General features: G+C 44.3%; 3 protein-coding genes across 6 annotated transcripts in view; 2 read left to right on the top strand and 1 right to left on the bottom strand.

Annotated features, from left to right (window-relative positions):
• The window catches only part of LOC135399323 (multifunctional protein CAD-like), a 32,616-nt gene extending 15,240 nt beyond the window's left edge, over window positions 1–17,376 (top strand). The window contains exons 27-43 of the mRNA XM_064631183.1: window positions 337–828; window positions 2,976–3,140; window positions 5,304–5,435; window positions 5,503–5,704; window positions 6,078–6,193; window positions 8,450–8,665; window positions 8,720–8,809; window positions 9,612–9,717; window positions 11,270–11,529; window positions 13,119–13,202; window positions 13,269–13,413; window positions 13,541–13,611; window positions 14,059–14,184; window positions 14,242–14,397; window positions 15,868–15,969; window positions 16,439–16,533; window positions 16,618–17,376. Coding sequence (XP_064487253.1) covers window positions 337–828; window positions 2,976–3,140; window positions 5,304–5,435; window positions 5,503–5,704; window positions 6,078–6,193; window positions 8,450–8,665; window positions 8,720–8,809; window positions 9,612–9,717; window positions 11,270–11,529; window positions 13,119–13,202; window positions 13,269–13,413; window positions 13,541–13,611; window positions 14,059–14,184; window positions 14,242–14,397; window positions 15,868–15,969; window positions 16,439–16,533; window positions 16,618–16,720 — 2,661 coding nt within the window. The 3' untranslated portion in view covers window positions 16,721–17,376. The remainder of the gene's footprint in view (window positions 1–336; window positions 829–2,975; window positions 3,141–5,303; window positions 5,436–5,502; window positions 5,705–6,077; window positions 6,194–8,449; window positions 8,666–8,719; window positions 8,810–9,611; window positions 9,718–11,269; window positions 11,530–13,118; window positions 13,203–13,268; window positions 13,414–13,540; window positions 13,612–14,058; window positions 14,185–14,241; window positions 14,398–15,867; window positions 15,970–16,438; window positions 16,534–16,617) is intronic.
• A 296-nt stretch (window positions 17,377–17,672) lies between these two features.
• Window positions 17,673–21,205, top strand: LOC135399325 (syntenin-1-like). 2 transcript variants are annotated; one of them, XM_064631185.1, is made up of 8 exons: window positions 17,673–17,840; window positions 18,303–18,364; window positions 18,451–18,642; window positions 18,723–18,893; window positions 18,969–19,144; window positions 19,216–19,357; window positions 19,962–20,083; window positions 20,883–21,205. In XM_064631185.1, exons 2-8 carry the CDS (start codon window positions 18,311–18,313, stop codon window positions 20,935–20,937), a joined length of 912 nt encoding a protein of 303 aa, XP_064487255.1. In that variant the 5' UTR covers window positions 17,673–17,840; window positions 18,303–18,310; the 3' UTR covers window positions 20,938–21,205. The 2 variants fall into 2 exon arrangements, with proteins under 2 accessions (XP_064487255.1, XP_064487256.1); XM_064631186.1 differs by lacking the exon at window positions 17,673–17,840 and adding an exon at window positions 17,853–17,892.
• A 1,906-nt stretch (window positions 21,206–23,111) lies between these two features.
• Window positions 23,112–25,083, bottom strand: LOC135399330 (oxidative stress-responsive serine-rich protein 1-like). Of its 3 annotated transcripts, none has more exons than XM_064631194.1 (3): window positions 24,933–25,083; window positions 24,416–24,519; window positions 23,112–24,285 (listed from the first exon to the last, which is right to left on the bottom strand). In XM_064631194.1, exons 2-3 carry the CDS (start codon window positions 24,481–24,483, stop codon window positions 23,778–23,780), a joined length of 576 nt encoding a protein of 191 aa, XP_064487264.1. In that variant the 5' UTR covers window positions 24,484–24,519; window positions 24,933–25,083; the 3' UTR covers window positions 23,112–23,777. The 3 variants fall into 3 exon arrangements, with proteins under 3 accessions (XP_064487264.1, XP_064487266.1, XP_064487265.1); XM_064631196.1 differs by lacking the exon at window positions 24,933–25,083 and adding an exon at window positions 24,690–24,867; XM_064631195.1 differs by lacking the exon at window positions 24,933–25,083 and adding an exon at window positions 24,613–24,691.
• Window positions 25,084–25,094: the final 11 nt, after the last annotated feature.

Consider the following 25,094-nt stretch of genomic DNA (forward strand, 5'->3'; position numbering starts at 1 on the left):
TACTTTGTCACTGTGCTAAAGCACCAGAAGAGGCACTTGGAGCGCATGCACGTTTACTCACAAATGGAAGGCTTGGAAGAAATTCCCTTTCCTTATCAGAAGCACCAGTGGACAGGTTGCTGACACCAGTGATTTATCCGTACCCCCCCCCCCTACGCCCTCCTAACACTCCCCCAAATCCTTCTAGACCCCCCCCCGTTCCTTCCTTTCCTGTGCATACGTACACGCACACACAACTTTTTCTAGCACCTCCAAAAACAGAACATATTCAGACATGTGGTAGACTGAGCACAATGCATGACTCCCAAGTGTAATATCAGTTTTATCCCTCCCAAGATTGAAGCCATCACTTGGCCATTCCACGAATCTGGGGAGACTCAGACAGAGGAACAGATCTGCAGCATTGCAGACTTTCTGCAGCAGAAGGAGTTTGACCTGGTCATCAACCTCCCGATGTGCAGCAGTGGAGCTCGTCGCATTTCAACAGTCCTCACACCGGGATACCGCACACGCCGCATGGCTGTGGACAACGCCGTCCCTCTCGTCACAGACGTCAAGTGTGCCAAACTCTTGGTCGAAGCTCTCCGCCTCGTTAAGAAATCGCCACCAGTCAAGACACACATAGACTGCATGACATCTCAAGAGATCATCCGCCTGCCTGGTCTAATAGATGTCCATGTACACTTAAGGGAACCTGGAGCTCCACACAAGGAAGATTTCGCATCCGGCACTGCGGCAGCACTTGCCGGAGGCTTCACGCTTGTGTGTGCTATGCCTAATACCAAGCCACCAATCTGCGATGAAGATGCTCTTGCGGTCTGCCAAGCTGTATGTATGAACAAATCTGTGAAGCGTAATAATACAGTCGCCAATCGATCTTTCGGACATCTAGTTATCGGGCAGTCCAAATGTTTAGTGAATGGCATAAATATTAGGGGTGTGCGAATCCGAATATTTTAAAGGAGCAGTCTAGAGGACCACAACTTTTTTTCTGTTTTTGGTCAGTGTGGAATGTTACGCGGCCGAAAACAGTTTTCCCACAATTAGTGCAACCGTAGCTAAATTGGGACGCCTGCAATAGCTCCCCGAACCTCCCGCGCGCGAAGCACCCTCCTTCGCCTTCACGATAGGCACGTGATGAGCGCCACCACACACGTCACTATGTGACGCAAGTGGTGAGGACGCTCCTCATTGGACTTGGGATCACATGATCGAGGTGAGCAACATCGTCCAGGCCGGAGCGTCTGCTACGGCTTGGGAGACGCCATGCGTTCTCCGGCTTCGTGATGTCCGAAACGGAGGGTTTGAAGGCTGTCAACGACACAACCACGATTTTTTGGGACCGCAGGCACCACGGGAAGAACGAGTGGTGCAGCCCGAAATTAACTGCGTTTGTACAGCAAAAACCCCGTGCTTCTCGACAGTGTGCAGCCTGTCCGACAGTTTTCACCGCGCAGTTGGTTCAGTGGCTAACAGGTGGCGCCACAATACCGCTTCCACAATACCGCTTCGCAATAGCTTTCTGCTGCTGTGAATTCTGAGATTGCACAGAAGCCACGGATATATTACTCTTGTGATCGTAATCTTATTTTCTCAGGCTGCGTATATGCTTCTTCTTTTAAAGAAAACGTGGTATAAATCATATAAATAATAGAAGTCAACAAGAGGCAGCTAGCAATGTTCGTAGCAGACGGTTTTTCCTACGAACGAATGAGGGGCTCTCTACCACGAACGTCACCCTAGAGTGGGTGTGGTCTGCAGTTGGAGCGCTGCGGCCTGTCACCGCGGCAGCGATTTTCCAAATTAATTGCACCGTGGTGATACAACTTTGGACAGAAATATGTTGTGGGAATGCTTTTCACATACTGCTTTACAAGATGACAGCAGTTTTGGGCCATGTTAGATACCACTTTAATGCTCCTTTAAGTCGAATCGAATATCGAATCGAATGGGGGAAAAATTCCGAATACCGAATCGAATGTTGAATATGACGTGCAAAATTTACAATATGTGACTTTCGCACTAAAAGTTCCCATTTTGTAGCCCATGGCTTTAGTGTAATTTTTCTGGCATTAACTGTCACAAGAGAGAGACGCAATTCTTCTGTTTAAAGCCCCTGCTCTTTAATTTTACATGAGAGTGCTTCCTGCTTGTCAGGTGAGCCTACACTTACTGGAGTACTGGAATGGTTATCTTCATTTCAAAATTGTATGCCAGGCAGTAGCACGTTATACGGATGAGGCTGTAATTGTTTCAGACAACCACAGGCCATTTGTGAAACAAACGAATTGACATCCTGCCTCAGCTTTGCCATGAACACCTTTTAGTTTCTTTGCACTCGCCCTAGGGAGTTGTACTACTGAAACTTTAGACGTAAAGGACATCTTTAAGACACCCTTCTTGTTCGTGGGCTGTAGTCATTATTCGAGAGTCCTAACTTTTTAAAGGCAACCTCACAGACATCAAGTCAAAGTCCCTCGTCGGCACCGCTGAACTGCATGTGGGAGGGGCGCCACCCCTTCCACAAATGATGTCTTTAAAACTAACTTTGGATAACGTTATCTTAAACTAAACACCGTCCCGCCTGTGTTGGTCCTGCAGCAAGGGCAATTTCGTAAAGCAGGATTCACCTCATGCACAGAAGCATCAGGTGAAGCCCACTTTCGGGTTGTGTCGTTCATATTCGTGGAATAGTCGAATATTTGAAAAATCGAATATTGGATATTCGATTCGCGAATCGAATAGTTCGAGCGTTTGATATTCGATTCGAATTCGAGAATTCGAATATTTGCACACCTCTAAATTAAATATACTTTATTTCAAAAACATTCACTCAGAACATTCAAAGTGACTTAAAAAAGGGTGTCTGTACGTCTGCTTTGCAGCGCGAACGAAAATTGTCCGAAAAATTGGAAAGTGTCGGCGACTGTATTCTTCAAGATATTGTTTTCTAAACCACGTCCTGTACCTTTTAGGCAGCAAAAGCTGGTGCACGCTGTGACTATGCTCTATTTGCCGGAGCAAGTTTGACAAACTGGGAAACAGTTCTACCATTGGCACCGTCTGTCACTGGCCTCAAGATGTACCTGAATAATACGTTTGGCCCGCTCTGCATGGATGCTGTGTCTTCCTGGATGAAAGTAATTTTTGTTTAAATTTTCTAGCTAGCACATAGCTGATTCCTGTGTAGGCTTCTTGTTTTCAAAGTTTTGGTACATGTGCATGTAATGAGGATTGATAAAAAAATCTCCAGAATGGATTTGTATTTAAAAAGTAAAATCTTAGTCAGCATTTGACGGTAGCCCCCTTCAGAAGCCACACACCTAGCCCAGCTGTTTGCATGGTCCAAAACAGTTTCGGAAGTCTTCTTTAGAAACAGTGAGTTACTGACTCGTAGAGCACTGCATGAATTTACTGGCACAACCTGGCCCGTACTTGGCCCCAGCTCGACCCGCCTAACTCGGCCCAGTCTGCAGCTGCATCCATCTAATTTAATGAATTGATTTTCTAATTATTGAAGTTTTAATTAGTTAATAATAATTCATTAACAGTTAAATTTTAATAATGAATCTGATTTAATCAAGCCATTTAATGTGATCCATCTGACAGGTGCAACCCATACGGTACAGACCTGTAACACAGCATAAGTAGGGCCCTCAGTTTTCGGGTTTTATTTTTTGTGAAAATCGGGGGGGGGGGGGGGGGGTAAATATCGGGTTGAAAATCAGGACCTGCCAAACAGGGTAAAATCGGGTGATATACTGAGAAGTTATGTATTTTTCGGTGAAAAAAAAAATTATGTGTTGAAATAAATTAATTAATAATTGGGGGTTTACATCGCGAGACAACTGAGATCATGAGCTACGCCACAGCGGTCGGTCTGTGGAGTGTTGAAATTAAATGAAAGAATATTTATTAAGAAACTGGTTGATAATTCACTGTATAACCACTAAGGCTTGCACTGGCCCCTGTTTATAGAAAGAATAAGTTGCATGTTCAGTAAAGCATCATCCATCGATGAGCGTTGAGAGCATGCTCGCGCTCGCGTTGGAATGCCTCGTATATCGTTGGCTGTTGCTGCATCCTCTTTACTACTCCGCGTACTTTGCTGATACAAGATACTCCCTACAAGATTTGAAAGTTGGCTTCACCTAACACTTCCGTGTATTGCGGGCAAACCCACTTCAAGGAACGCCGAGCTTTGCTTGACTTTGTTTCTTCGCTGTTTAGCGTGATTTTTCCTGATTCCTTTGCTATTTTTGGTAACAGCACAAGAAAGTGTCTCGTCGACATCCACGGAAAGCACTAACAGTACAAAAATCCAACACTGAAGTTTTCAACTTACTTATTGCACAAGCTTTCATGTAGCAGACTACATTTCTCCGGGTGTGAAAAACACAGGGCATTTTTGGTACGAAACCAGGGCATTACTTTGGTTGGCGTTGCCAATCTGCAAGGCGGCTTCACCTCATTATTGAAATGAATTTTGAGGGACAAGGGAAGCTGTCATGACCCCATTACTCTAACTTATCACTGAACTAATCAAGTTGATGATGTCTTAGGTTAGTTTAATGAGAGTTTCTGTATTTTGTTTAGTGAAGTTAGGTTAGATTAATAGGGCCATGGCCGCTTCGATAATGAAGTTTGGGAGTGCGAGGCAAGCTGCCACAGCCACACTAATCTAACCTAATATATCACTAAACAAAGTGTATGATGTCATAGCTTAAAGATGGCTTTCCCGTAACACAAATAAATGAATCGAAAAGTTCCGCTAAATCTACAAACGTACACTTAAAGCAACACTAAGCATTCGTTGAAGTGGGCTTAACCGCAATACACGGAAGTGTTAGGTGAAGCCAACTTTCAAATGGTGACGCCTACCAAAGGAACATTTTTCACGCTAGAAATCGGACCTGCATGCAAGCGTCCACAAATCCAAACCCGACGTGTTTTGTTTACTTCACCCGTTGTAACGCGGCGCGGTCGGGAGCGGTCGCGCGATTGCCGTAGTTCGCGCGTGTGCGGCTCAAGTCCTTGGTTTGCAGTTTCGCAAGCCCGGTTTACGGGTTTTATCGGGTTAAACTCGAACTATTTTGATGTAAATCGGGGGGTAAAAACGGGCTTTATCGGGTTTTACCCGAAAACTGAGGGCCCTAATGCATAAGCAACATATACTTGGAACACGCAAGCGCAGCCTTTGATGCGGTTTGTGCTTGTGGCAGCACAATGGCGTCGAGTCTTCTTCTTTCTTTCTTTTTCAAAAATTTGTTAGAAGAGACTAACAAGAGGATTTTCTCTTATAGCACTTTGAAAAGTGGCCCAAAAACATGCCCATCTGTTGTCATGCTGAGGGTCAGACGACGGCAGCAGTTATTCTGCTGGCTAGCCTCTACAAGCGACCTGTTCACATTTGTCATGTTGCGCGGGAGGAAGAGGTAATTGAGATTGCTGAGTGTAAATGTTCAACAGTTTTATGTTAAGAAATAAAACCATTCCTACCAGATCCTGATAATCAAGGCAGCCAAAGAGCAAGGGCATGAAGTCACCTGCGAAGTGACTCCTCATCATTTGTTCCTAACAACAGAAGACATCCCAAGGTTGGGAGAATCTCTGGCAACCGTCAAGCCACCACTGTTGGCACCCAAGCACCAGCAAGCACTTTGGGATAATTTTGATGTCATCGACTGCATTGCTACTGATCACGGTGCATTTCTTAACTTGATCTGTATAGTTTCTGCAGACCCTTGTGTTTTGGGGTTTTGTTTTTGGAAAATTGGGTTGTATTTCAGGAGCTGTGAATTAGGGTAAACTCGGGCTATATGGATATATCATATGAAAACAATTGAAAATGAAAATAAAGTGTGTGTCTTGCATTTCAGACAAACGGTGAGATGCCTAGCAGCTGCACTTTTACAAGTTCAATTTCAGGGATTTTTAGGTTTTACCTGAAGTGACGATGACGCAAATTGGGGGCTAAAAACTGGTCTTACCGGGTTTAACCCCAGAGCACAAGGCCCTAAGTCCGCAACGTACTCCTAAAGAACCTCATAAGTGAATCTTTTCCTTTGTGCCGACAGCCCCGCACACGTTTGCAGAAAAGTCGAACGGAAATGCTCCACCGGGTTTTCCTGGATTGGAAACTTCACTCCCACTAATGCTGACCGCTGTTCATGAGGGACGCTTGACCATAGAGGTGAGCCCGTCTGATGTCCCTTTTTACCTCTCTTCCTCTATCATCTTCATGGTTCCTCATATTCTTTGTTTCACGCTTGAGTTTGTTGATCCCACATGCTTTCTTTGGCTCCTTCTTTGTACCTTGTCTTCAATGTATTTACTTGGAAAATTTGCGCACCCCCTAGTTTGGGACAAAAATGCTGAGAAAAGAAAAAAAAGTGTAATTTTTGCACCCACAGTTTTGCATGCAGGTATCTCGCCCGTCGTCTCTGAGCGACTGTGGTGATTGGTTTCTACGCACCACATGGTTTTCACCATGCCCTCCACGTGTACCCGCTTCATAGTTAATGAGCGTGTTAAGTAGGCGCCCCTCTTTTGGCACACTCACACGAGGAGTACGAGAAACCCAGAGTGGACACTTAACAGCAAAAAACAGCTTTGGAGCATTACACTGCTCTCTCGATGATACCACTTCCTGTTGTCTGCTCATGCAGTGCCCACACTGAGGACACGTTGGCTTTGTTTGGACGACAGTAGTTTTGATAACGCTAGCAAATGCGACGTAAACAATGGGAATTTGTAATAGGCGCCATAGGAGCAATTTTCGGTTGACTGCTTGACGTGGGCATGACCCATGAGTAACTGCTGACATCCATATGGAAGTTTCCCAGAATTACAACAGTATAATGGCAGTTAAAAAAAAAATGATAGCTTCCCGAAACGAGAAAAATGTACGTAAGAACAGTACGTTTGTACTTGCTTCCAAGCGTATGCTCCCGGTGGATCGCACACTCAACAGGAAATATGTCACGCCAAAGTGCCCCAAGTGCCTGTCGTCTGCTTCGGTGCACCCATCTGAGATGGGAGCACGATAAACTCGTTGGTGTCTGACACTCTGGGATGCGCCGATGGTGCATGTGTCGCGTTAAGCCAGCGGAGTATGAAACACTTGTGCTCCAGGTTGCCTATTTAACGCACCCAATGACATGGTTCACTGACAGTGACATGGTTGTCTCGTACGATGGTTCACTGACGTGATAGACGATACCGTCAGCTGACCTGCAAAAGACACATAAAAATAAACGCTTGACAAACCCGCTATGAACTTGCAACAAATGTGACAAGGTTGGGTGACATAGCATACGCTCGATCGTCAGTGTGCCTAGCGGAGACTTCCAGGAACGGCATAGTGTCTTGCCCTATTTCTCCAGTTGGATGAGCAGCAGTGGGCCGGTATTTTGCCTCCCGACTGTGACGAGTGCTGCCAGCTGCCTGTCAGGCACAGTAGGCCAGTACTGCTTTTACACTTGTGCAGAGCAGTAAAAACTTCAATACTGGCTCTACAGGGAGCCCACGGGACCAAAATGCTATTTAATTTTGGGAGTACAGTGTCGTTTGAGTATTGCTACCAATGTTCCCGCGCAATTTGCGGACCAACAACTTTTCAGATTTTGGGGGGAAGAAAAAGTGTGCGAACAGTCGCCGACCGGTTTTTCGGACCTCGATTTTTCGGACGTGCTCGATTATTCGGACTCGTTCACGGAACGGCCGCGGGTCCCATAGAGTTGATGTATAAGAACGTCCAAACTTTCGGACGCCGTGCAGCCCCGTCGCTCGATATTTCGGACTCTGTTTGCCCGACCAGCGAATTTCTCTCTTGGTGTGACGGAAAATATTGGTATCGTCCGAAATTCGTATCAAAAGAGATCAACCAACTAAAATATTGAGGCAACAAAATAGGCAGTGATGATTGTTCATTTTCCATTCCTTTCCATTCCGTGTTTGCCCAACGGCTGTCCGCCCGCGAGTCGCGCTATAGCACTGTAAAGCGAGCTTCACCCAAAGCACGCATGCGTTATATGAAGCCGACATGCGGACTTGATGACGGCGGTGCCTCTGACAGTGTACATTGACGAAATGTCGCTTCGGGAAATAGAAGCTGATGTTATCAGGCAGAGCTGGAAGCGCGTTAGGAAAGCATCGACAAATTTTTCCAGCCTACTAGGGCTTAGTAAAGGTTATTTTGAAGCGAAATTCGTTTTTTCTGACTGCTCGATTATTCGGACTTTTGCGCGATCCCCGCCGAGTCCGAAAAATCGGACGGCGACTGTATTTAGTAATTTGAACCTTACGTTCCATCAATATCAGCATTTATAGAGCAAGGCTTCTCAGGCAAGCAAGTGCTCATTACGGCCCTCAAGGAACTATGTGCGTTGATCCAATTAACTCACGTTCCACAGCACATTGATCTGACCTGTTCTGGTCTGATTTGCAGACTCTCATAAAGATGATGTACCACAACCCCAAAAGAATCTTCAACCTGCCTACCCAACCTGATACCTACATTGAGGTTGACTTGAACGAAGAATGGGTCATCCCTGAGCGGCCACCCTACAGCAAGGCCCAGTGGACGCCCTTTGCGGGACATAAAGTCTGTGGTAGAGTTCGACGGGTAGTCGTACGAGGAGAGGTGGCATTTGTGGACGAACAGGTACGCAACACATGTATGTGTAGTCGTTGCTTACTTCACAGGTACGTATTGCAGGTGCTGGTTCCACCTGGGTTTGGTCAGGACGTCATCACACAGTGCGGTGCAGAACTCGAGCGTACTCCAAGTATAGTCAATCTAGCACAGGTAAGTTCTGATACTTGATTTCATGTCCTTATTTGTGAATATGGTGTTTGCATTATAAATGCCTGTTGAATCCATGGCTGAAGACGACAATGAGTCATCGTCGGCCTGCCTCGCTGTCTTGTCTTGCACAATGCCAGCCAAACAAAATTTGTTAGCAGAAAAGAAACCATTTCTTAAGGCCAGCAGTAAAGTGTAATTAGCATTTACCTGTTCTGGCTAGCAGTAAGCTGAACGATAAGCTGAAAAACATTACACGTCTTTAGAGCCTGAAGTTTTAGGGTTTTAACCGATTCTTCCCCGAATTTGCACCCCGAATTGAAGGTTGCCTATTTAGGGTGAAACCCGATTTTTATCCGGCAAACTGCCCTCACTGGGACATCTGTCGGAAGGCACTAACTTAATTGTTTTGCAGTAAATGCAGTTACATCACCGTTTGCACCTAAACCACTACAGTTAGTTTGAGTAGCTGAACCCAATTTCTCCCCGAATTTAGCATACTGGAAGTTTTTCCACCCGAATTTGCATGAATTTAGTGCACACGTTTATTTACCCGATTTTTACCCCCCGAATTTCGAAAAAAATATTTCCCGAAAACTTCAGGCTCTACACATCTTCCTATGAAGGCAAGCTGATCCCACAGCAAAGCCCTTTGGCATTTTGGCTGGAAGCCTCGCGTCCTCGGAAGGACTGCTGCAGGTTTGAGACATGGAGTTGCACTGCAACTGGGGTTGTAGTATGGCTGATCCTACATTCCCTGAAACTGTTTTTTTTCTTCACTAACGAATTATTCAAAACTTTACAGACGACACCAGAGAAGCCAAGCAGTGCTGTTGCTGAAGGCACCTATAAAAAGGCACTTAATCGGACTCCATTGCAAAGGACAGGCTCAGTCAAATCACTCGCAACAGGTACACCAAGCAGGCGAATGTTGTGTTGTACTTTAGCACTAAACCTCATAAAACCTATTTTTAATAGGGCTGTGGGTATAGTTAAATTTTGGTTGTAATTGAATACATATTGAATATTTATTTCTTTGAATAATATAATAAACCGAATGCATTCAAATATTGCTACATGTACTGCTGCATAGAACGCAGGATAGGGTGCAGGAAAACCATTACACATGTAATGGCATTTTGAATTATGGAGAACAAGAATTAACTTGTCTCTGAGACTCAAATGTAACAGTAAACTTGCATAACTTCTGAACAGGAAAAAAAAGAGAGAGAGAGAATGTCGTCAGAAAGCCTGTGCAGCTTTTCAGTGAATGTGCTTTTCCTATCATGACGTAATAGAAGTAAACTGAAAACTTGCGTAATTCACAGAAAAACATAGTGTTCAGTAACAAGTGGCTGCAAACTAGTTTGCTTCTAGTAGTGACTTTCTGCTGGCAGCTAGAGTTGACCAGTCATTGTTACTTTGAACTTGCAAGACACTGTACTAGATTTTTGTGCCGTGTTATGTTATCACTGCCGGTAATTGCTTTCAAGTTTCCTCTAGTTCTCAACCAAAGTTCAAAAGTAATGCTACCTAAAGCAGTACTTCTAAGTACATGCTTGAAATGATGTACGTCGTCACGACCGATTAGTTGAGTTTTGAGGTAGAAAAATATGTTCCACTCTCTACTGCTTGATATGCTGTTTAATCGTACAGTATTAGGGCATAGCATTGAGTCGTTTCATAATACACCACGAAATAAGGCGCACACGAGGTGTAATCTTCATCTGCATACAGAACTACGCTCCAACTCCACATAAAGGTTTTGGATTTTTATCGGATTGGATTGGATTTGCCCCTGGGTTGCACACATTGGAACCGAAAATCTGCAAAATTTTAGCCTGTAGAAACCAAAACTGCCAGATGTGTACACCAGTGCAGTGGGTGATCGAATTTGACAAACTACTATTTGAATCGAATGTCGAATACATAATTGCTGTATTCGGCCCGAATATCGAATACTTGGAATATTCGCACAGCCCTATTTTTTACCCTTGGTTTGGATCATCCTCACTTGCAGTACAGTTCGAAAAAAAACCTTAAATGAATGTGCCAAAGTGCAAATTCAGCCACCAATACAGCCACTGGAGAATGCTAAGCAGTGCACATTCCACACAGCCACTTGGCATCTTGTGTTCATTTTACATGCAAGAAGCACGTTTTTTTTTTTATCTTTAATCCAAAAATCTGCTTCATCCGGTATCGCCCGATTTTACCTTGTGTTACGGGTCATAATATAAAACCCGATTTCAGCCCCCGATTTTCGAAAAAGTCATCCAAGAAGCACAAACATCTTGGCAAAATATTGACTGGATATGGGCAACACTGGACCAGTATTGGTCCGGTATTCAACCAGTATTGCCAATATTCAGCCAAGATCCTGTGCTGCTTGGGACATGCTTGAATTCGCTTAACGGATGCTGTATAAACACTTTTCTCCCATTTTTGGTTATGTTACGACAGAAATCTACAGCAAGATGTTCCAAGAGCTAGGTCTCCCAGACCGACTTCTAACTTCGGCAGTGCCAACCACCCCCGCTACATCGACGTCTGGCCCGCTAACTTCCCTCATAGATGATCGCGTCGTTCCACCGCGCGTCACCAGCCCAATGTTGTTTTCACCAGCACCTCCTCAGTCTGGACAACTGTGGAATCTTCCTGACATTCCTAGTGGTCTACAAGGACGACACATTCTTACAGCTGACATGTTTTCGAAGGACCAGGTATGGCTGTGTCTGGTATGGGGGGTATATTGCGATAGCGAAAACCGGGTGGCAAGTTATATCAGCACTCAGCTATTTAAAGTAACAGTGAAGGATTCCTCCCAGGGTGCCTACCAACCTGGAAAACCGGGAATTGTCTGGGAATTTTGATGTGACTGGGAAAGTCGGGAAAGTTGACAAAGAAAGTGCTGGACGATTCCGACAGTCGGTAATGCGAAATTTGAGCGCGGCTGTTGACGTTGAGTTATACACCACTGTTTTTTTTATTTTCCACACGTAGTAGTTACTTCAGGTAGCGCTCCTGTCCCAGTCCGTGAAGTCGTTGCGAAGGTGTTGTGAAGTCCTTGCAAAGTTGTTGCAAAGTCGTCGTCCATGTTGATGAGGTACAGCCCGGTTATGTCTGTAGCGCAACTCAGTGCCACGTATACCAACTTTCGCGGATGACTCTTGGCATAGGAGCACACGACTTTTTCATACGCGCCTCCCTACGATTTGTGAATGGTGATGGCACTCTCCTGCACGATGGGTAGCTGGCATCTCCTCACCGATGTCTTCTTATCGATAACGCAGGTGACTGCGCCTTTCGATAGGTATCCTGTTTTGCTGAATGTCTCTGTTGAAGGCCCGTAACTGCCGCGATTTTGTGGCTGCCATGGTTCCAGTCGCAAGTTTGTAACCAAGCTGACCGAACTGCAACCAGATGCATTCCGGCTTTCCAAGCATGCCCTCCTTCTTCGCTTTTCTCCTCGCGCCCTCTTCGCTCTCCCGTACTTTCATCCTTCGCTTCACTCACTCTGCCGATTACAATGCCGATGCCACTCAACGCAGGAACGGGCGCCTAAGAGCTGCGCTCTAAAAGTAGCTGAAGTCAGGGAAAATGGCAGACAAGTGCTATAATGATAGAATGGTGTAAATGCAGGCTAGCTGGTGGATAAACTTCATGATAGGCAAGGTTGAGCGATGGGCAAGGCAAGTAAACATCCTCGTGTTCCTCGTTTCCTCGTGTTTGTGTTGTCTACGTGTCTTGCCCATCGCTCAGGCTTGCCTATCATGGTGTGCTATAATGATACGCAGCAAATTGTGAGCGCCAGTATGGCAAGCCTAAAGGCTGAAAGGTACCGCAGCCTCACTATGTGACCTTTAAAGAGAAAGCGCAAGGGCCATAAATGAGGCACAGTATCTGGTCTCCTTACTGCAGGAAAAAATTGTTTAAACAATGTCTTAAACAGTATGGAGAAATGTGTACCCTATTTACATTTTATTTTTTGTTTTGTTGAGGGGTCAAGCGGGCCCCCACTTCAGCACCCCTGGTCAGAGGGGTAATGCAGGTGTTAATGCCCGCAGAAGGGGGGCATACCTGAGAAGGGGTGCTTAAGGTACTAAAAAATGAAATGAAATGCGTGTAAAATATTCTTGTATGTAGTTGTATTCTGGAAAAAAAATTATTTACGCTGTTCGTGCCAAACGTTTTCAGTGACACTAGAAAAACTAGGGGTTCCCACTCGAAGGCTTCCCTACACTTTGTGATGCCGGAACTCAGTGTTCCAGTGTTTCATGCTATTGAATCACTGTTTTCTTTTGTTTTTCAGATGCATGCTCTGTTTAACTTGGCCCATTCGTTCAGCATCTTTGTGAAAAAGAGGCGCGGAGAGGAACTGTTGTCTGTGCTTGCAGTAAGTTCATGACTGCTGAATTCCTCCCGAGAGCCTTCTTGGCTACTGCAAATATTCTTCACACAGGGCAAGGTGATGGCTCCCATTTTCTACGAAGCAAGCACGCGCACGTGCTACAGCTTTGAAGCAGCCATGTCTCGTTTGGGTGGATTGCCGCTCCATCCCTTTGACAAGAACACGTCGTCCACAACAAAGGGCGAGACCCTTGAAGGTTTGTCCTTTCTTTCTTACGATTGTGTAAACATACAAAATTTTATTATTTTTAATTATAAATATCTAAATCATAAAATCTAGGTGTCCTGTGCTTGATATGTGTACTTGTCCTTACCTGTTTGCAGACACAATAACCATGATGTCACTGTATAGCGATGTCATTGTGCTACGGCATGCTGAACCAGGGGCTGTCATGGTGAGCTCTTGTTTACCTTGTTACCTTGAACAACGTATGTCTACCCTTGTACAGTAGCAGACTGATTTTCCGGATTTTGCGGTGACCCGAAAAAAAGTCTGAATAATACAGCAATCTGAAAAGTCTGACGATCACTAAATTAAACTTTATTTCACCCCAGCTGCACTAAAGAAGTCTGTAATTGTGCCCTGCCACACGTGGTGCCTGTTCATGTGGGAATCCGAATAGTCTGCATCTGAAAAATCAGTCTGCTACTGTACCAGGGAGGGAAAGGAAGCTGAACAACTGGACCATAATAGACTGAGACCACTAGAGACCAGTACTGGACAGCTGTTTCAAAAGCAAAATTTTAACTGGCTACACACAGTTTTCGGTTTTCAACAAATTATACTGTCCTGTTTTTTCATCACCGCGGTATAGTTACAGGATATTTTGCGGACATTTCAGAGAGCTGCTAAGAACTGCAGGAAGCCCATCATAAATGCGGGGGATGGCATCGGCGAACACCCAACACAGGCTCTTCTCGACGTTTACACCATCCGGGAGGAAATTGGCACCGTAAATGGGCTCACGGTATGAAATCACCGGATCCTCGGAGGGTAAATTTACTGACAGAGAAGTGCAATGCAGGTGACACTTGTCGGTGACCTGAAGCATGGGCGGACTGTGCACTCTCTGGCAAAGTTGCTCACTCACTACGATGTGCAACTTCGTTACGTTGCTCCAGCGGGCTTGGGCATGCCCGACAATGTAAAGGAATTTGTGAGATCTCGTAACATTCCACAGGTGAGTTTTTGCCATGTTGGTGTGGTGTCACTTTCGAGGATAGTTCTACACTGGGCCTTCCGTATGGCTTTTGTTCAACTCTGATGATGTCACTGACGTGTAGTGATGAAGCCACCGCATCCTAGAGGGCATTTGTTTAGTCCAGAATGTTAAGAAATAAATTTGGGCTCGAATGTTTTGAAAGTACTTGATGGCCAGGTGCTGAGAAGGTACTGAGGCCACGTGTTAAGCAGCTCCCTAGCACATCCTGTCCTGCAGGGCATACATTTTTGCTTCAACGTAGCATTTTTACGTGTGCTGTGTTCCCTGTGACATATTATAATTAGGGCCTGACTTTTTAGGGTTAAACCCGTATCCGCCCGATATTTATCCCCCCGAACGAAATCTGTAAAATTCGGGTTTAACCCGAATCTACCCGAAAACATCCGGGTCGTGTGGCACACTCATAAGCGTGCATTAAAATAAAGTTTGATAACATTGCTAAACATTAGTTCCATGTTCAGACAAATTTTTATTAAACAAAAAAAAATCACCCGAATACACCCGAATTCCTGACGACAGAATATGCCGTAACGGGATTTAACCCGAATACACCCGAATTTTCAAATGAAAAATATCACCCGATATTTACCCCCCGAATTTGGCCAGAAATAAAACCCGAAAAAGTCAGGCCCTAATTATAATATACTATTTCTCTGCATGGGCCCCCGCTGCCTTATATTGAACCTTTCCCTGTGTGTCTGGCAGGATCATTTCCCTCTGTGTTCAGTAGACGAAGCAGAACCTAAGGTGCTTTTGAAATGACCACGCGACTTCGATAGTTGGCACGTGGTCATTTTGAAGTGACACTGTCTTAGGTACTACTTCGTCGGCTAAGCACAGACCACAGAGCATGTCACACAAAGGGTATGAGATAACTGATGTTCTGAGGCTGGAACAACATAGAAGGGGCAATCACATACAAGGCCTCAAGTTGCCTAAGAACACAAAGGGTAGTTTGCACACGACCCTGGCAGCAATTTATTGTCGTCTGTACCACAAACAAAAAGGTCATTCTGTTATCATAAAACTAGGCTATCATTCTGAAACTAGGCTGATGATAGGGTGCTGCTCTGTGCTATGCCATCTAACCGTTTGGGGGCATCAACCATGTTATGGCAATTTCTTACTCTGCGTAGAGCGCTGTTAACAAAGTGGTGTTGGTAAAATTGTTGTGACCACACAGGCAGCATTGACACACCAGGAGAATGAGATTTCCATTTTCGTTCGAGTACACTATTCAAGTATTTTAATTGTGTACAGTTTACAATGTGGTGCATTTTGATGCTATGATGTGCATTTTTAAAGTGTAGCTTCATGTGTGAAAGAAGCCATGCAATGTGCCATTTTCAAAATGTTATGCAAGAAGGGCAACAACATTTTAGAATACGTGACACTTCTTCGTCTTAACCTGAGATTTGTGCACTCCAGGAATCCTTCGTATCCCTGGAAGCTGCTCTTCCTGAGACAGATGTTTTATACATGACGAGAATTCAGAAGGAGCGTTTCAACAGCTTTGAAGAGTATGAGAAGGTACAGCACACATCCCTGTTCTGTGTAAATTGCTTTGCTCTGATTTTTGCATGATGTCCAGACTTTCGGAGAGATACTAAAAGGACCATAACTTCCAAAACAGGAATCGAGGTGGAAAGAGCATGACAAATACAGGGGAGGGGGCACTACTAATTTGTCACAAAATTAATTGTATCACATGAGAAATTCATGCCAAAATTTTGCTGCATGTAGTGATGTAGTGATCCTGGGTCTTTGTGATACGTTTAATTTACCATTTGGTTGAAGAGAGACCTGTTACTGTGACTTCATCTGTGCGAGATTCAGTCCGGCAACAGCAGTCCAGGCTCGTCTCTGTATGAACTCACATAACCTAGGCATGTGCAGCTTTTGTAGTTCAGGATTTTAGGACCATCAGTGTACACATGCTCCTGCAGTGCTCATGTCTGAATGATATCTGTGTTGCTGACTTCTGAACTCCCCCTTGCAGGCTTGCGGCCACTTTGAGGTGACGCCTCAGATAATGACAAAGGCAAAAAGACGAATGATAGTAATGCACCCATTACCGAGGGTGACAGAGATCAGGTGAGTTTGCGCCACGAAAAAGTAGTTCACACTCGGCTCTCTCTGACAAGGAATTGGGTTATGTGATTTGACATTTTTCTTTAGCCGAGACTTCGACACTGATCCACGGGCAGCTTACTTCCGCCAAGCTGAGAATGGGATGTACGTCCGCATGGCACTATTGGCCATGGTGCTCTACGGAGACTGATCTGCAAGCTCTTCTTGAACTGAAATATGCGCTGGTTTGTGACGTGCCATATTGTTATAGGGACAGATTTTACCAAGTGTACAAGTATAACTGAAGACACTGTTCAACAGGGTTGCTCGGAAATGCAACTGTCTTTTGCCTCAGGATGATCTTCACAATGGCTATAACCACCTTGTATGTACTGAAGTGTATTTTTACGATGGACCTTGTAATGTTAGGTGGTTATGTTAATGTTAATTTGCTACACAGTTGATAGTACTCACAATATGATAGGATAGTTACATTGAAATGATGATCAATCTTCGTGGATGTCTGCTCGCGTATATCAGATATAGCGCTATCAATTTGATATTAGCAATTATTTGTGCACATCTTGAATTCTGTCTATTGCTGGGAATGCTTTATATGAAACACAGAACCCTTCTTTTTTTCTTTTTTTACAGCATTCAGGTGTATAATTTAGGTGCCATACATCAAATACATTGTGCAGTTTGTGCACTGATTTTCAACTGTGATAAATTAGTCTCAACAAAATGTGTAATCATGAACCTCTGTAGCAACATATTTTTGCATTGCATGTCTTTGGGTCTGATACTCTGATGGTGCTTGTGAAATAAAATTGATTTGAAGGAGAATAAACACCCTTCTGGCATTGCTGTAGACATGGTGAAAAATTGCTGATATAGACTTGCAGCTCTCAGCAGTTACGGTTACACGGTTGAGTCTCCAATACTGCAGTTGTGCACCCTAAGCTTTGGGCCATTTCTAAAGTGACCATGTGGAGGGCAAAATTGTCACACACCCCCTCCCCCCCCCCCCCAAAAAAAAAGTGAGGGTATCCGTCCCTGCGTCGCATCGTAAGTAAACGTAAGTGTGACGCAAATAGAGTGTGTACGAATGTAATATCCGCTACGAGACTGTCACGTGGTCACGTGACGTCATTGTTCGGCTACTGCGAACGACTGCGAGGTAGGGAGCTAGGTGCCTCCTCTCAGCGGTAGGAACAGACTGATATCGTCTCCTCCTCTTCATGTTACTACAGTGTGAGTCACTATCTCGAGTGTGTGCGTAAAAGTAGTTTGCTGCCGTGAATCTCAGGGCCCAAAGTCTACAACTTGCGGTAAGTGAACATTTGGGACGATATGTGCAACGACGGGAGCTTGCTATCAGCGGTCTCCGCATTTGAATTCATCTGTAGTTTTGGCAATTTGCAATTCTCTAGGATATTTCAGTTTCGTGCTTCGGCGCAAAGTGTCATGTTCGCCCTGTCCAGCTCTTGTGAAACATTTGTGTGGCGTTGTAGCTTTCTGCGAAACATACGTCTCTGCTGCGATAGCACTAACGAATGTTTCACGGCTTTGTGGTTGATCACGTATCCATCCCTGACTTCACATGACTTACAACAACGAAACACAACTACGTAGTCACTCCTTGATGCATGTCTAGTAACATCCTTGACCACAAGAGTAATCAGTTTGGGAGCCGTGCTTACGTAGGCTCCGTTTTTAGATTTTGAACCGCTTTCGCTGTCAGTCAAAAGCTTGTAGAAACGTCACGTCTAATCTTGCTACAATCTTTGCAGGCAACAAAATGTCGAGCCTTTATCCAACGTTGGAAGATATGAAGGTGGATCATATGATCCAAGTGAGCATACACCATATTTTTACAGCATATATCTCATCAATCAGTTTTTTTTACCAGTCACAGCACATCATTATGTACCCTTTCAGGCGCAAGTGCGTCCACTCACGCCAACAGGACCACCACCTGCTTCCGCACCTCCGTATCCCCTGTACCCAACGAGCACCCCCTTGTCCGATGAAGCATTTCGGGCAATCTACCCCTCGCTGGATGACTACATGGGGCTATCACTTTCGCGTGACATCCCTCCAGAGGTCACAGCTGTCGCTGTTCGACCACCGGTAATAATCTTCAGGAGCATTTATGTTGCCTCTGCACAAACCAACAGGAAAAGTGATGCGGCAATTGTTCCTTTCATCAGAGTGAAATTGCCGTTCCACAAAGTAGAGGACCGTCGTCCATGATGGTTGCCCCCATTTCGGGGTCCTCTCTCGGATTGAAAAGAGCCGAAGTCAACCACGGTATTAGGGAGGTAGTCATTTGCAAGGATCAGGATGGCAGGGTTGGACTGCGACTTGAATCCATCAACAAGGTGCGTGTTTGTCTTTACTAGTTAGATATCCGCTCACCGAATCATGAAGTCATTTTCTGAAAAACTGTAATGCAGGGAGTGTTTGTCGTCTTGGTTCAAGCAAACTCGCCAGCCGCACTGGCGGGCCTGCGGTTCGGAGATCAAATCTTGACCATCAACGACGAAATTGTTGCCGGTTACACTATGGATAAAGTGCACAGCATTCTCAAGAAGGCCAGCAAGGAGCGCATCACCATGGCTGTTCGGGATAGGTATCAATTTAATGCTTTCTTTTCACGTCTTTTACGATCGTTTTTGTGACTCGGTTTCTTTCGTTCTCTAGGCCATTTGAACGTACTGTCACAATGCACAAGTCAAGCACGGGTCACGTCGGTTTTGCATTCAATGGCGGGAAAATCATCTCCCTGGTCAAGGACTCCTCAGCTGCGAGAAACGGCCTACTGATTGATCATCAACTCTTGGAGGTGAGATATAAGAACGTCTGCACATCTTCTAGATTGCCAGAAGTAATTTTACTAAAGCTGGGACGAATCAAGAATTTTTCAAGAAAAAAGAAAAAGTTGAAAATAAAAAAGTTTAAAAAGCCAGGGGAAAAAACACTTCTACTGAAAAGTAGTTTGAAGCAGAATATGATATATCTGTTTAATGAAAAACAAATTAAATAATAGGTCACTTTCAGGAGAAAACATACCCATGTATACTTCTTAAATGTAATTTATATAACACATTGTTCATCGACTACAGGAAGTACATAAATTCCCGAGTCTGAATTGTTTGCATAAAACTAAAACAACCAAAAGCAAAACCGTACTCCTTTTAAACCTGTAATGTGAGAGTTCCTACCTGAACAAAACATCCGCCAGCCAATCAGGCTTTTCGGCGGACTCCGCAGGCATCAATTTTAAAAAGAAACAAACAAATGTGGTTGGTGGATTCGAAAGATTTGATTCGTCGTTTGGGGTACTGGGATTCGGATTGCCGAATCTCGAATCCCTGCCTAGGATTCGCGGATTCGGTTGGCACATTCCTAAATTTTGCATTGCACATCAACTTGTCTGTTGTTTGCAGGTGAATGGGCAGAATGTTGTTGGTTTGAAAGATAAAGACGTCACTCAGATTATTGATGCTGGAGGGAACGTCATCACGGTGACCGTGATGCCCTCGTTTGTGTATGACCACATGATGAAATAGTAAGTGTACTACTGCTAGTTACTGTAGTGGGTAGTAGGTCGCCCATTTCGTATCTAAGGTTGTTATGGCAGCCCGCAGACAAACACCGATATGCTGAGCATCAACGAAGCATTGATTGATAATGATGGTTGCCGAATGTGAAGGCATTGTGGAAATGTCGGAGCTCACTTTCATGTGTGCACTTTGTAATCACAGCAGCATGTTTTTACACGGCATATTTCTGGTCATGAGGACAGTATCTCTTTTCTCGATCTGGAATATTTTTCCAGTAACCGTAAGCAACAATAAGCATCGTTCTCTCGTTTTCATATTTTTTGCCAACTTTTTATTCGTTAAAATGCAACATATCTGAGGAGCAGACTCGCATTAAAGGGGTGGTGATACTTTGCATCAAGAGATGCGTGGTTCCAATCCTGCCACTGTCTGGCTTTTTTTTAGGACTGCCATATTGCAACTGTTGATTTCCAGCCCTCATTGGAAAAACCCTCCTCCTCTGCACAATTTGCATGACCCTGATGTGCCTTCTTTTCTTTGGTTTTGAAGAAAAGCTATTGCCACCTCTATAAGGTTCACAGATAGAAAACTACCACGCTTCTGGGTCATGTAAATTGTGGAAGCAAGGGTATATAGGGTTCTTCTGTGAAATAAAACTACGAGCCCAAAAACATATTCTGCTACTCGGCAGAGACAGCTGTCTTTCATTGTCCTTGTGTTTTGTCTTGTTGTCACTATGCTAACTTTACTGTAGTTGTGCAGCTGCATTCGAATGTCTCACGTCTTCCCGTTTTCTCGTCACAGCACTGCGGGCAGCATCCTCAAGAAACTGATGGATCACTCGGTGCCCGACATATAATTCTCACTTTGCTTCCATTCAAATCATCGGCCCTTACTTGACAGACACTCCAGTGAGCCAAAGAGGTTTGGGAGCAAATGAGACAACCTTTGATTCAACCATGCTTGAGAGATTTCCAACCAGCATGTACCACTGCTTAACGAGTGTGTATGTTCCTGTCTTGTGCTAGTCTATATGCAAACTTGCTCTGGTTGATTTTTGGCAATGGAGTGCAAAGTTTTTATTGTAATTTATTGTGTATATTAAATCTGACTATTTTAATATCCTACGGCTACAGATGTTTGGCAGTCATTATTATTCACATACGCGTGTAAGCATGGCATCTGTATGCTCCACTGCATGTCATTGCCTGGTTGTTGAATGCTGAGTAAGGTACACTTGAAGAGAGCCGCTCGGAGGCGGGGCAGATGACCCGGGAGTTAAGTTGGGCAATAACATGCTCAACAACGCACTGTAGCCATGTGTGTGTCATTGCCCTCCACGTCCCAATATGAAAGCATTATCTCAAGCTCTGTCTCACGTGGGCTTTCGTTGTTTTGTCGTTCCGCAAAGTTAGCTTTCTTTTTCTTTTTTAGCTCCTCTGAAGAGATTCCAAAAGCTGTAATATTGCACATGCTTTGTCAGTTCATCACTGATTTGGGCAAACGCACTATAAGCATTGCTGCAGGTTTGAGGTAATGCTTGTTATCTTATCAAGATGCTACTGTAAACACGGCAGAGTTCACAGCTGGACAACTCCTCTCTAACTCTCGCCCGCATGCCTGAGATAACAGAATTGGGTACTAGAACCTTTGGTAAGGTGGATGTTCCATAGGTTTTCATTGTGGATGAAATGGCTTTTGTGTGTGTTTGCAACAACATAGTTATATGGACAGTGAAACAAGATACTAACAAGCCCTGTTGTTTTAGTAGAATGCGAACACCGGTGATTTATCCGGACCCTGTCCCCTACACCCCCATCCTTTTCTTTCCTGTGCACCCCCTACCAGGGGGCACGCCGTCGTTTCTGCTCTGTATGCTTTGTCCATGATACATAAAGCTGTTTCAACGTAACTAATAATACCCCCCCCTGCTTGTCTGGATAAACCACTGGTGGATATTCCACAAGAACAAACAAAAACGTTAGGGGGGTTGCGCTGCTCTATCACTGTTCTTACTGAGAAAGGCAATGGAACATCCGAACGTAAGGAGCTGAAAGTAAACATGTGCCAAACCCACCCAATGTCCTGGACCGACAGCCAGCAATCACAGGACTCTCGGGAAGTAACTGTAATTAATAATTATTTCTCGGAGTAACTACCAAATTGATGTCTTGTAACAGTTGCCTTAGAATTAGAACCTGTTTATCCCAACAATTTCCGAAACTAGTAGCGCCTTCATTCACTGTCTGTCACCAACTTGTATTCACCATGAAAGTTGCTCTATGAGAAAGCGTTAATTAGTTACTGCTCAATTGCTCAGTAAGGGATTACTTGGCAGTGAGGTACTTCCCGAAACTGCAGTGGAATAGCACAATGGAGGCAATTTCACGGTCTCGTGCAATAATGGCTGCTGAGGCTTCGTGGAAAGGACTAGCAATGGATGTGCTCCATGCCATATGTGCAGCAACAACAAATAGAATATGAACTGCCCACAGAACGTCACAATGCATTCTTTGTATATAGCCCTTAGAATATGCATCCAAATATTTTCCAATTTTTTCTGTCACACAAATGCATTCTTTCACTCCTTCTACCCGCGCGCCATCAAACTTTGGAATTCATTGTCCGTGGGAACCGCATCCATCCATGATCATTAATCCTTCAAATCTGCAGTCATCTGTAATCATCTTATTTTGTACTTTAAATTGTGCACTTGTCTGGGCTGTTTGGCCTCCCAGTCACACTGTTTATTCATTATTGTTACTGTTATCGTGATTGTTATAATTTTCTTAGTATTCCCTTCACCCATGTAATGCCTTCTGGCCTTTGGGTTGCTAATAATAAACAAATAAATAAATAGTAAAATGGTTGGACATTGGTTGGAACATGGGATAGTTGAGTTGGTGCACCATACTCTGAATCATGTACCAGAACTAAAGTTCTCCAATCCACTCAAAAGAATAGTCTCAATGCTACAGACCCCATTAACTATTTCTCATGACCTCCACTAATTGACAAGAGTATATCCAGAAATCTTAATAAACAATGCTTTTATTGCTTCAGAACACAGGCTCGGGACAAAAGATTAGAAAAGAATGCCTTACAATAAGGAACAATAATACAATAAAGAGCTTGTTACAGTCGGAGCACTGGCTTTCAGATAAGTCCCGTAACCTTTCTGAAAATCATTATCTATTCAAACACTCTTGAATACTTTTCTGCTACCTTTGTTCATTATCAACCACAAACCCATTTTTCACTGTTGTGAGTGGTAAAATTAACGCAGGCTTGCTAAGCTCTCATTTCTGTAAACATGCTTTTCGCAAATATGAAAAATGTGAGCCAAATTTTATTGGATGAACAGTACTGAAAGCCCCGACAGGAAGAAAAAAAAACCTTTGGTGGAATCCCCTCAGGTTACAATATGTGACTACCAAACGAAGGAACTCAGAGTTGCTTATGTTTTTTTTTACTTTTTCATTTTGCTCTCAACTGAGTGCAGAACACAAATGCAGAAAAGTAAATTTAGCATCTAAGCCACAGCGTAACCGTAGAGGTACTGCCCAGTCTTGTAGCACGGCCAGTTCTCTCCAGCTCCTGCCTAGCTAATGCAGCATCAGAACACGTGCGTTAAATTTCCTCGCGGTAACAAACACAAACCACTGTAAGTCTCTGGAATGCGTACGGTTACCTCCTTTGTTACGTGTACATCATCTCTGCCATGAGCGACATCTTCCTCGGAATATATACGAGGTTATCGAAGTAGCCCGCTAACTCGTCCACAGTCGTATCGTCCATTCGTGCTTGCTGGGAACAGGTCAGATCCGTTGACGATGGCCTCAACATGGCCCTGACCTCTGGTGTCAGCGCCGTCCTCACTCCAGAGCCATCCACACTCAAGGTACAAATGTCCGGCAGTCTTTGTGCGTCCTTATCACGAGTTGGGGCATCATTGATTTGTAGAGACGCAAAGTCGAGGTTTTCCGAAAGGCTTTCACCGAAGACACGTTGGCCGTGGCCTTGCTGCGGATTTTGCGGCTGTTCCGACATTTTAGGTTCCTTCTGAAGGATATTTTGCTTTACTGAATTTGGAGACGTTGATACGTCTAGTGACGGGAGTGGTCGTGGCCGGTATTTTCTCGGGGGTGTCGACAAGTGATGGTGGTGGTAGTGATGGTGACGCTGGATGCCGGACGTTCTGTGGGAGCTGGAGTGAGGAAAGAAGATCGAATCAAACGAAATCTCTCCGCGCAAGTACGGGTCGTATAAATATAGAAACTGAGATATATGCATCTCATTGAATGCTTGAATCTTGTATTGAGAACGTTGAGGCTTACCTAGAAATGTTCACACGAAGCTTTTTGAATGCAGTTTGCAGGTCTTCAACTTCTACATGCTGTGCCATTCCCGGTAGACTTCTATCATGACTTGCTTCTGCGCGCTGTCAGTGAATGTAAATGAAGTACTACGTCAGGCTCATACTGGTATACATACCAACGCTACATTGATAGAGCACATAAAATCCAGCACATACAGTCACGTAAAGTAAGATTTACGTTCCTTCGTGGCTTCTTTCAAAAAGTGAAATGACCTCACGCAGCTATAGCCTACTTTTTTTGGACCTTGTTTACTTGCGCCAAATCTGGGTCAGACGGTTCCAGACGAAACTAGAGCGGATCCTGGTGACAACTGCTTCAAGACTCAATTCATGCAAGTTGCACCCAAACGAATTCGCAAAAATATTTGCGGGTCGGCAATAGCAGCTGGATATAATGCAAGTCACTGCGCAAGAACGTCGAAGTCGAATTCTCCGATGCAGGCTTTAACTGTGAAGATGAAAATTGTTGTGCTTACTTTTTCCGTGTCAGTTTAGTGCATATATCACAGCAGAATGCAACTATTCATGAATTTTTTAACGCTGCAATAGGCAGTTATGATAACGCGCAGGCATTCACTAGGGCCATATTGCAGCGAAAAATGCCATTACAATCCCATAACTCTGTGCGAGCGCGAAAG

This window comes from Ornithodoros turicata, chromosome 6 (genome assembly GCF_037126465.1).
Source record: "Ornithodoros turicata isolate Travis chromosome 6, ASM3712646v1, whole genome shotgun sequence".
Lineage (NCBI taxonomy): Eukaryota > Metazoa > Arthropoda > Arachnida > Ixodida > Argasidae > Ornithodoros > Ornithodoros turicata.

Excerpts from the sequence above, each read along its gene's own strand:
- LOC135399325 (XM_064631185.1), top strand. The coding sequence starts at position 18,311 with ATGTCGAGCCTTTATCCAACGTTGGAAGATATGAAGGTGGATCATATG. Across the intron at positions 18,365-18,450 it reads AGGTGGATCATATGATCCAA|GCGCAAGTGCGTCCACTCAC; the intron begins GTGAGCATACAC and ends GTACCCTTTCAG. Across the intron at positions 19,358-19,961 it reads TTGATCATCAACTCTTGGAG|GTGAATGGGCAGAATGTTGT; the intron begins GTGAGATATAAG and ends TGTTGTTTGCAG.
- LOC135399330 (XM_064631194.1), bottom strand. The coding sequence starts at position 24,483 with ATGGCACAGCATGTAGAAGTTGAAGACCTGCAAACTGCATTCAAAAAG. Across the intron at positions 24,286-24,415 it reads CTTCGTGTGAACATTTCTAG|CTCCCACAGAACGTCCGGCA; the intron begins GTAAGCCTCAAC and ends TCCTCACTCCAG.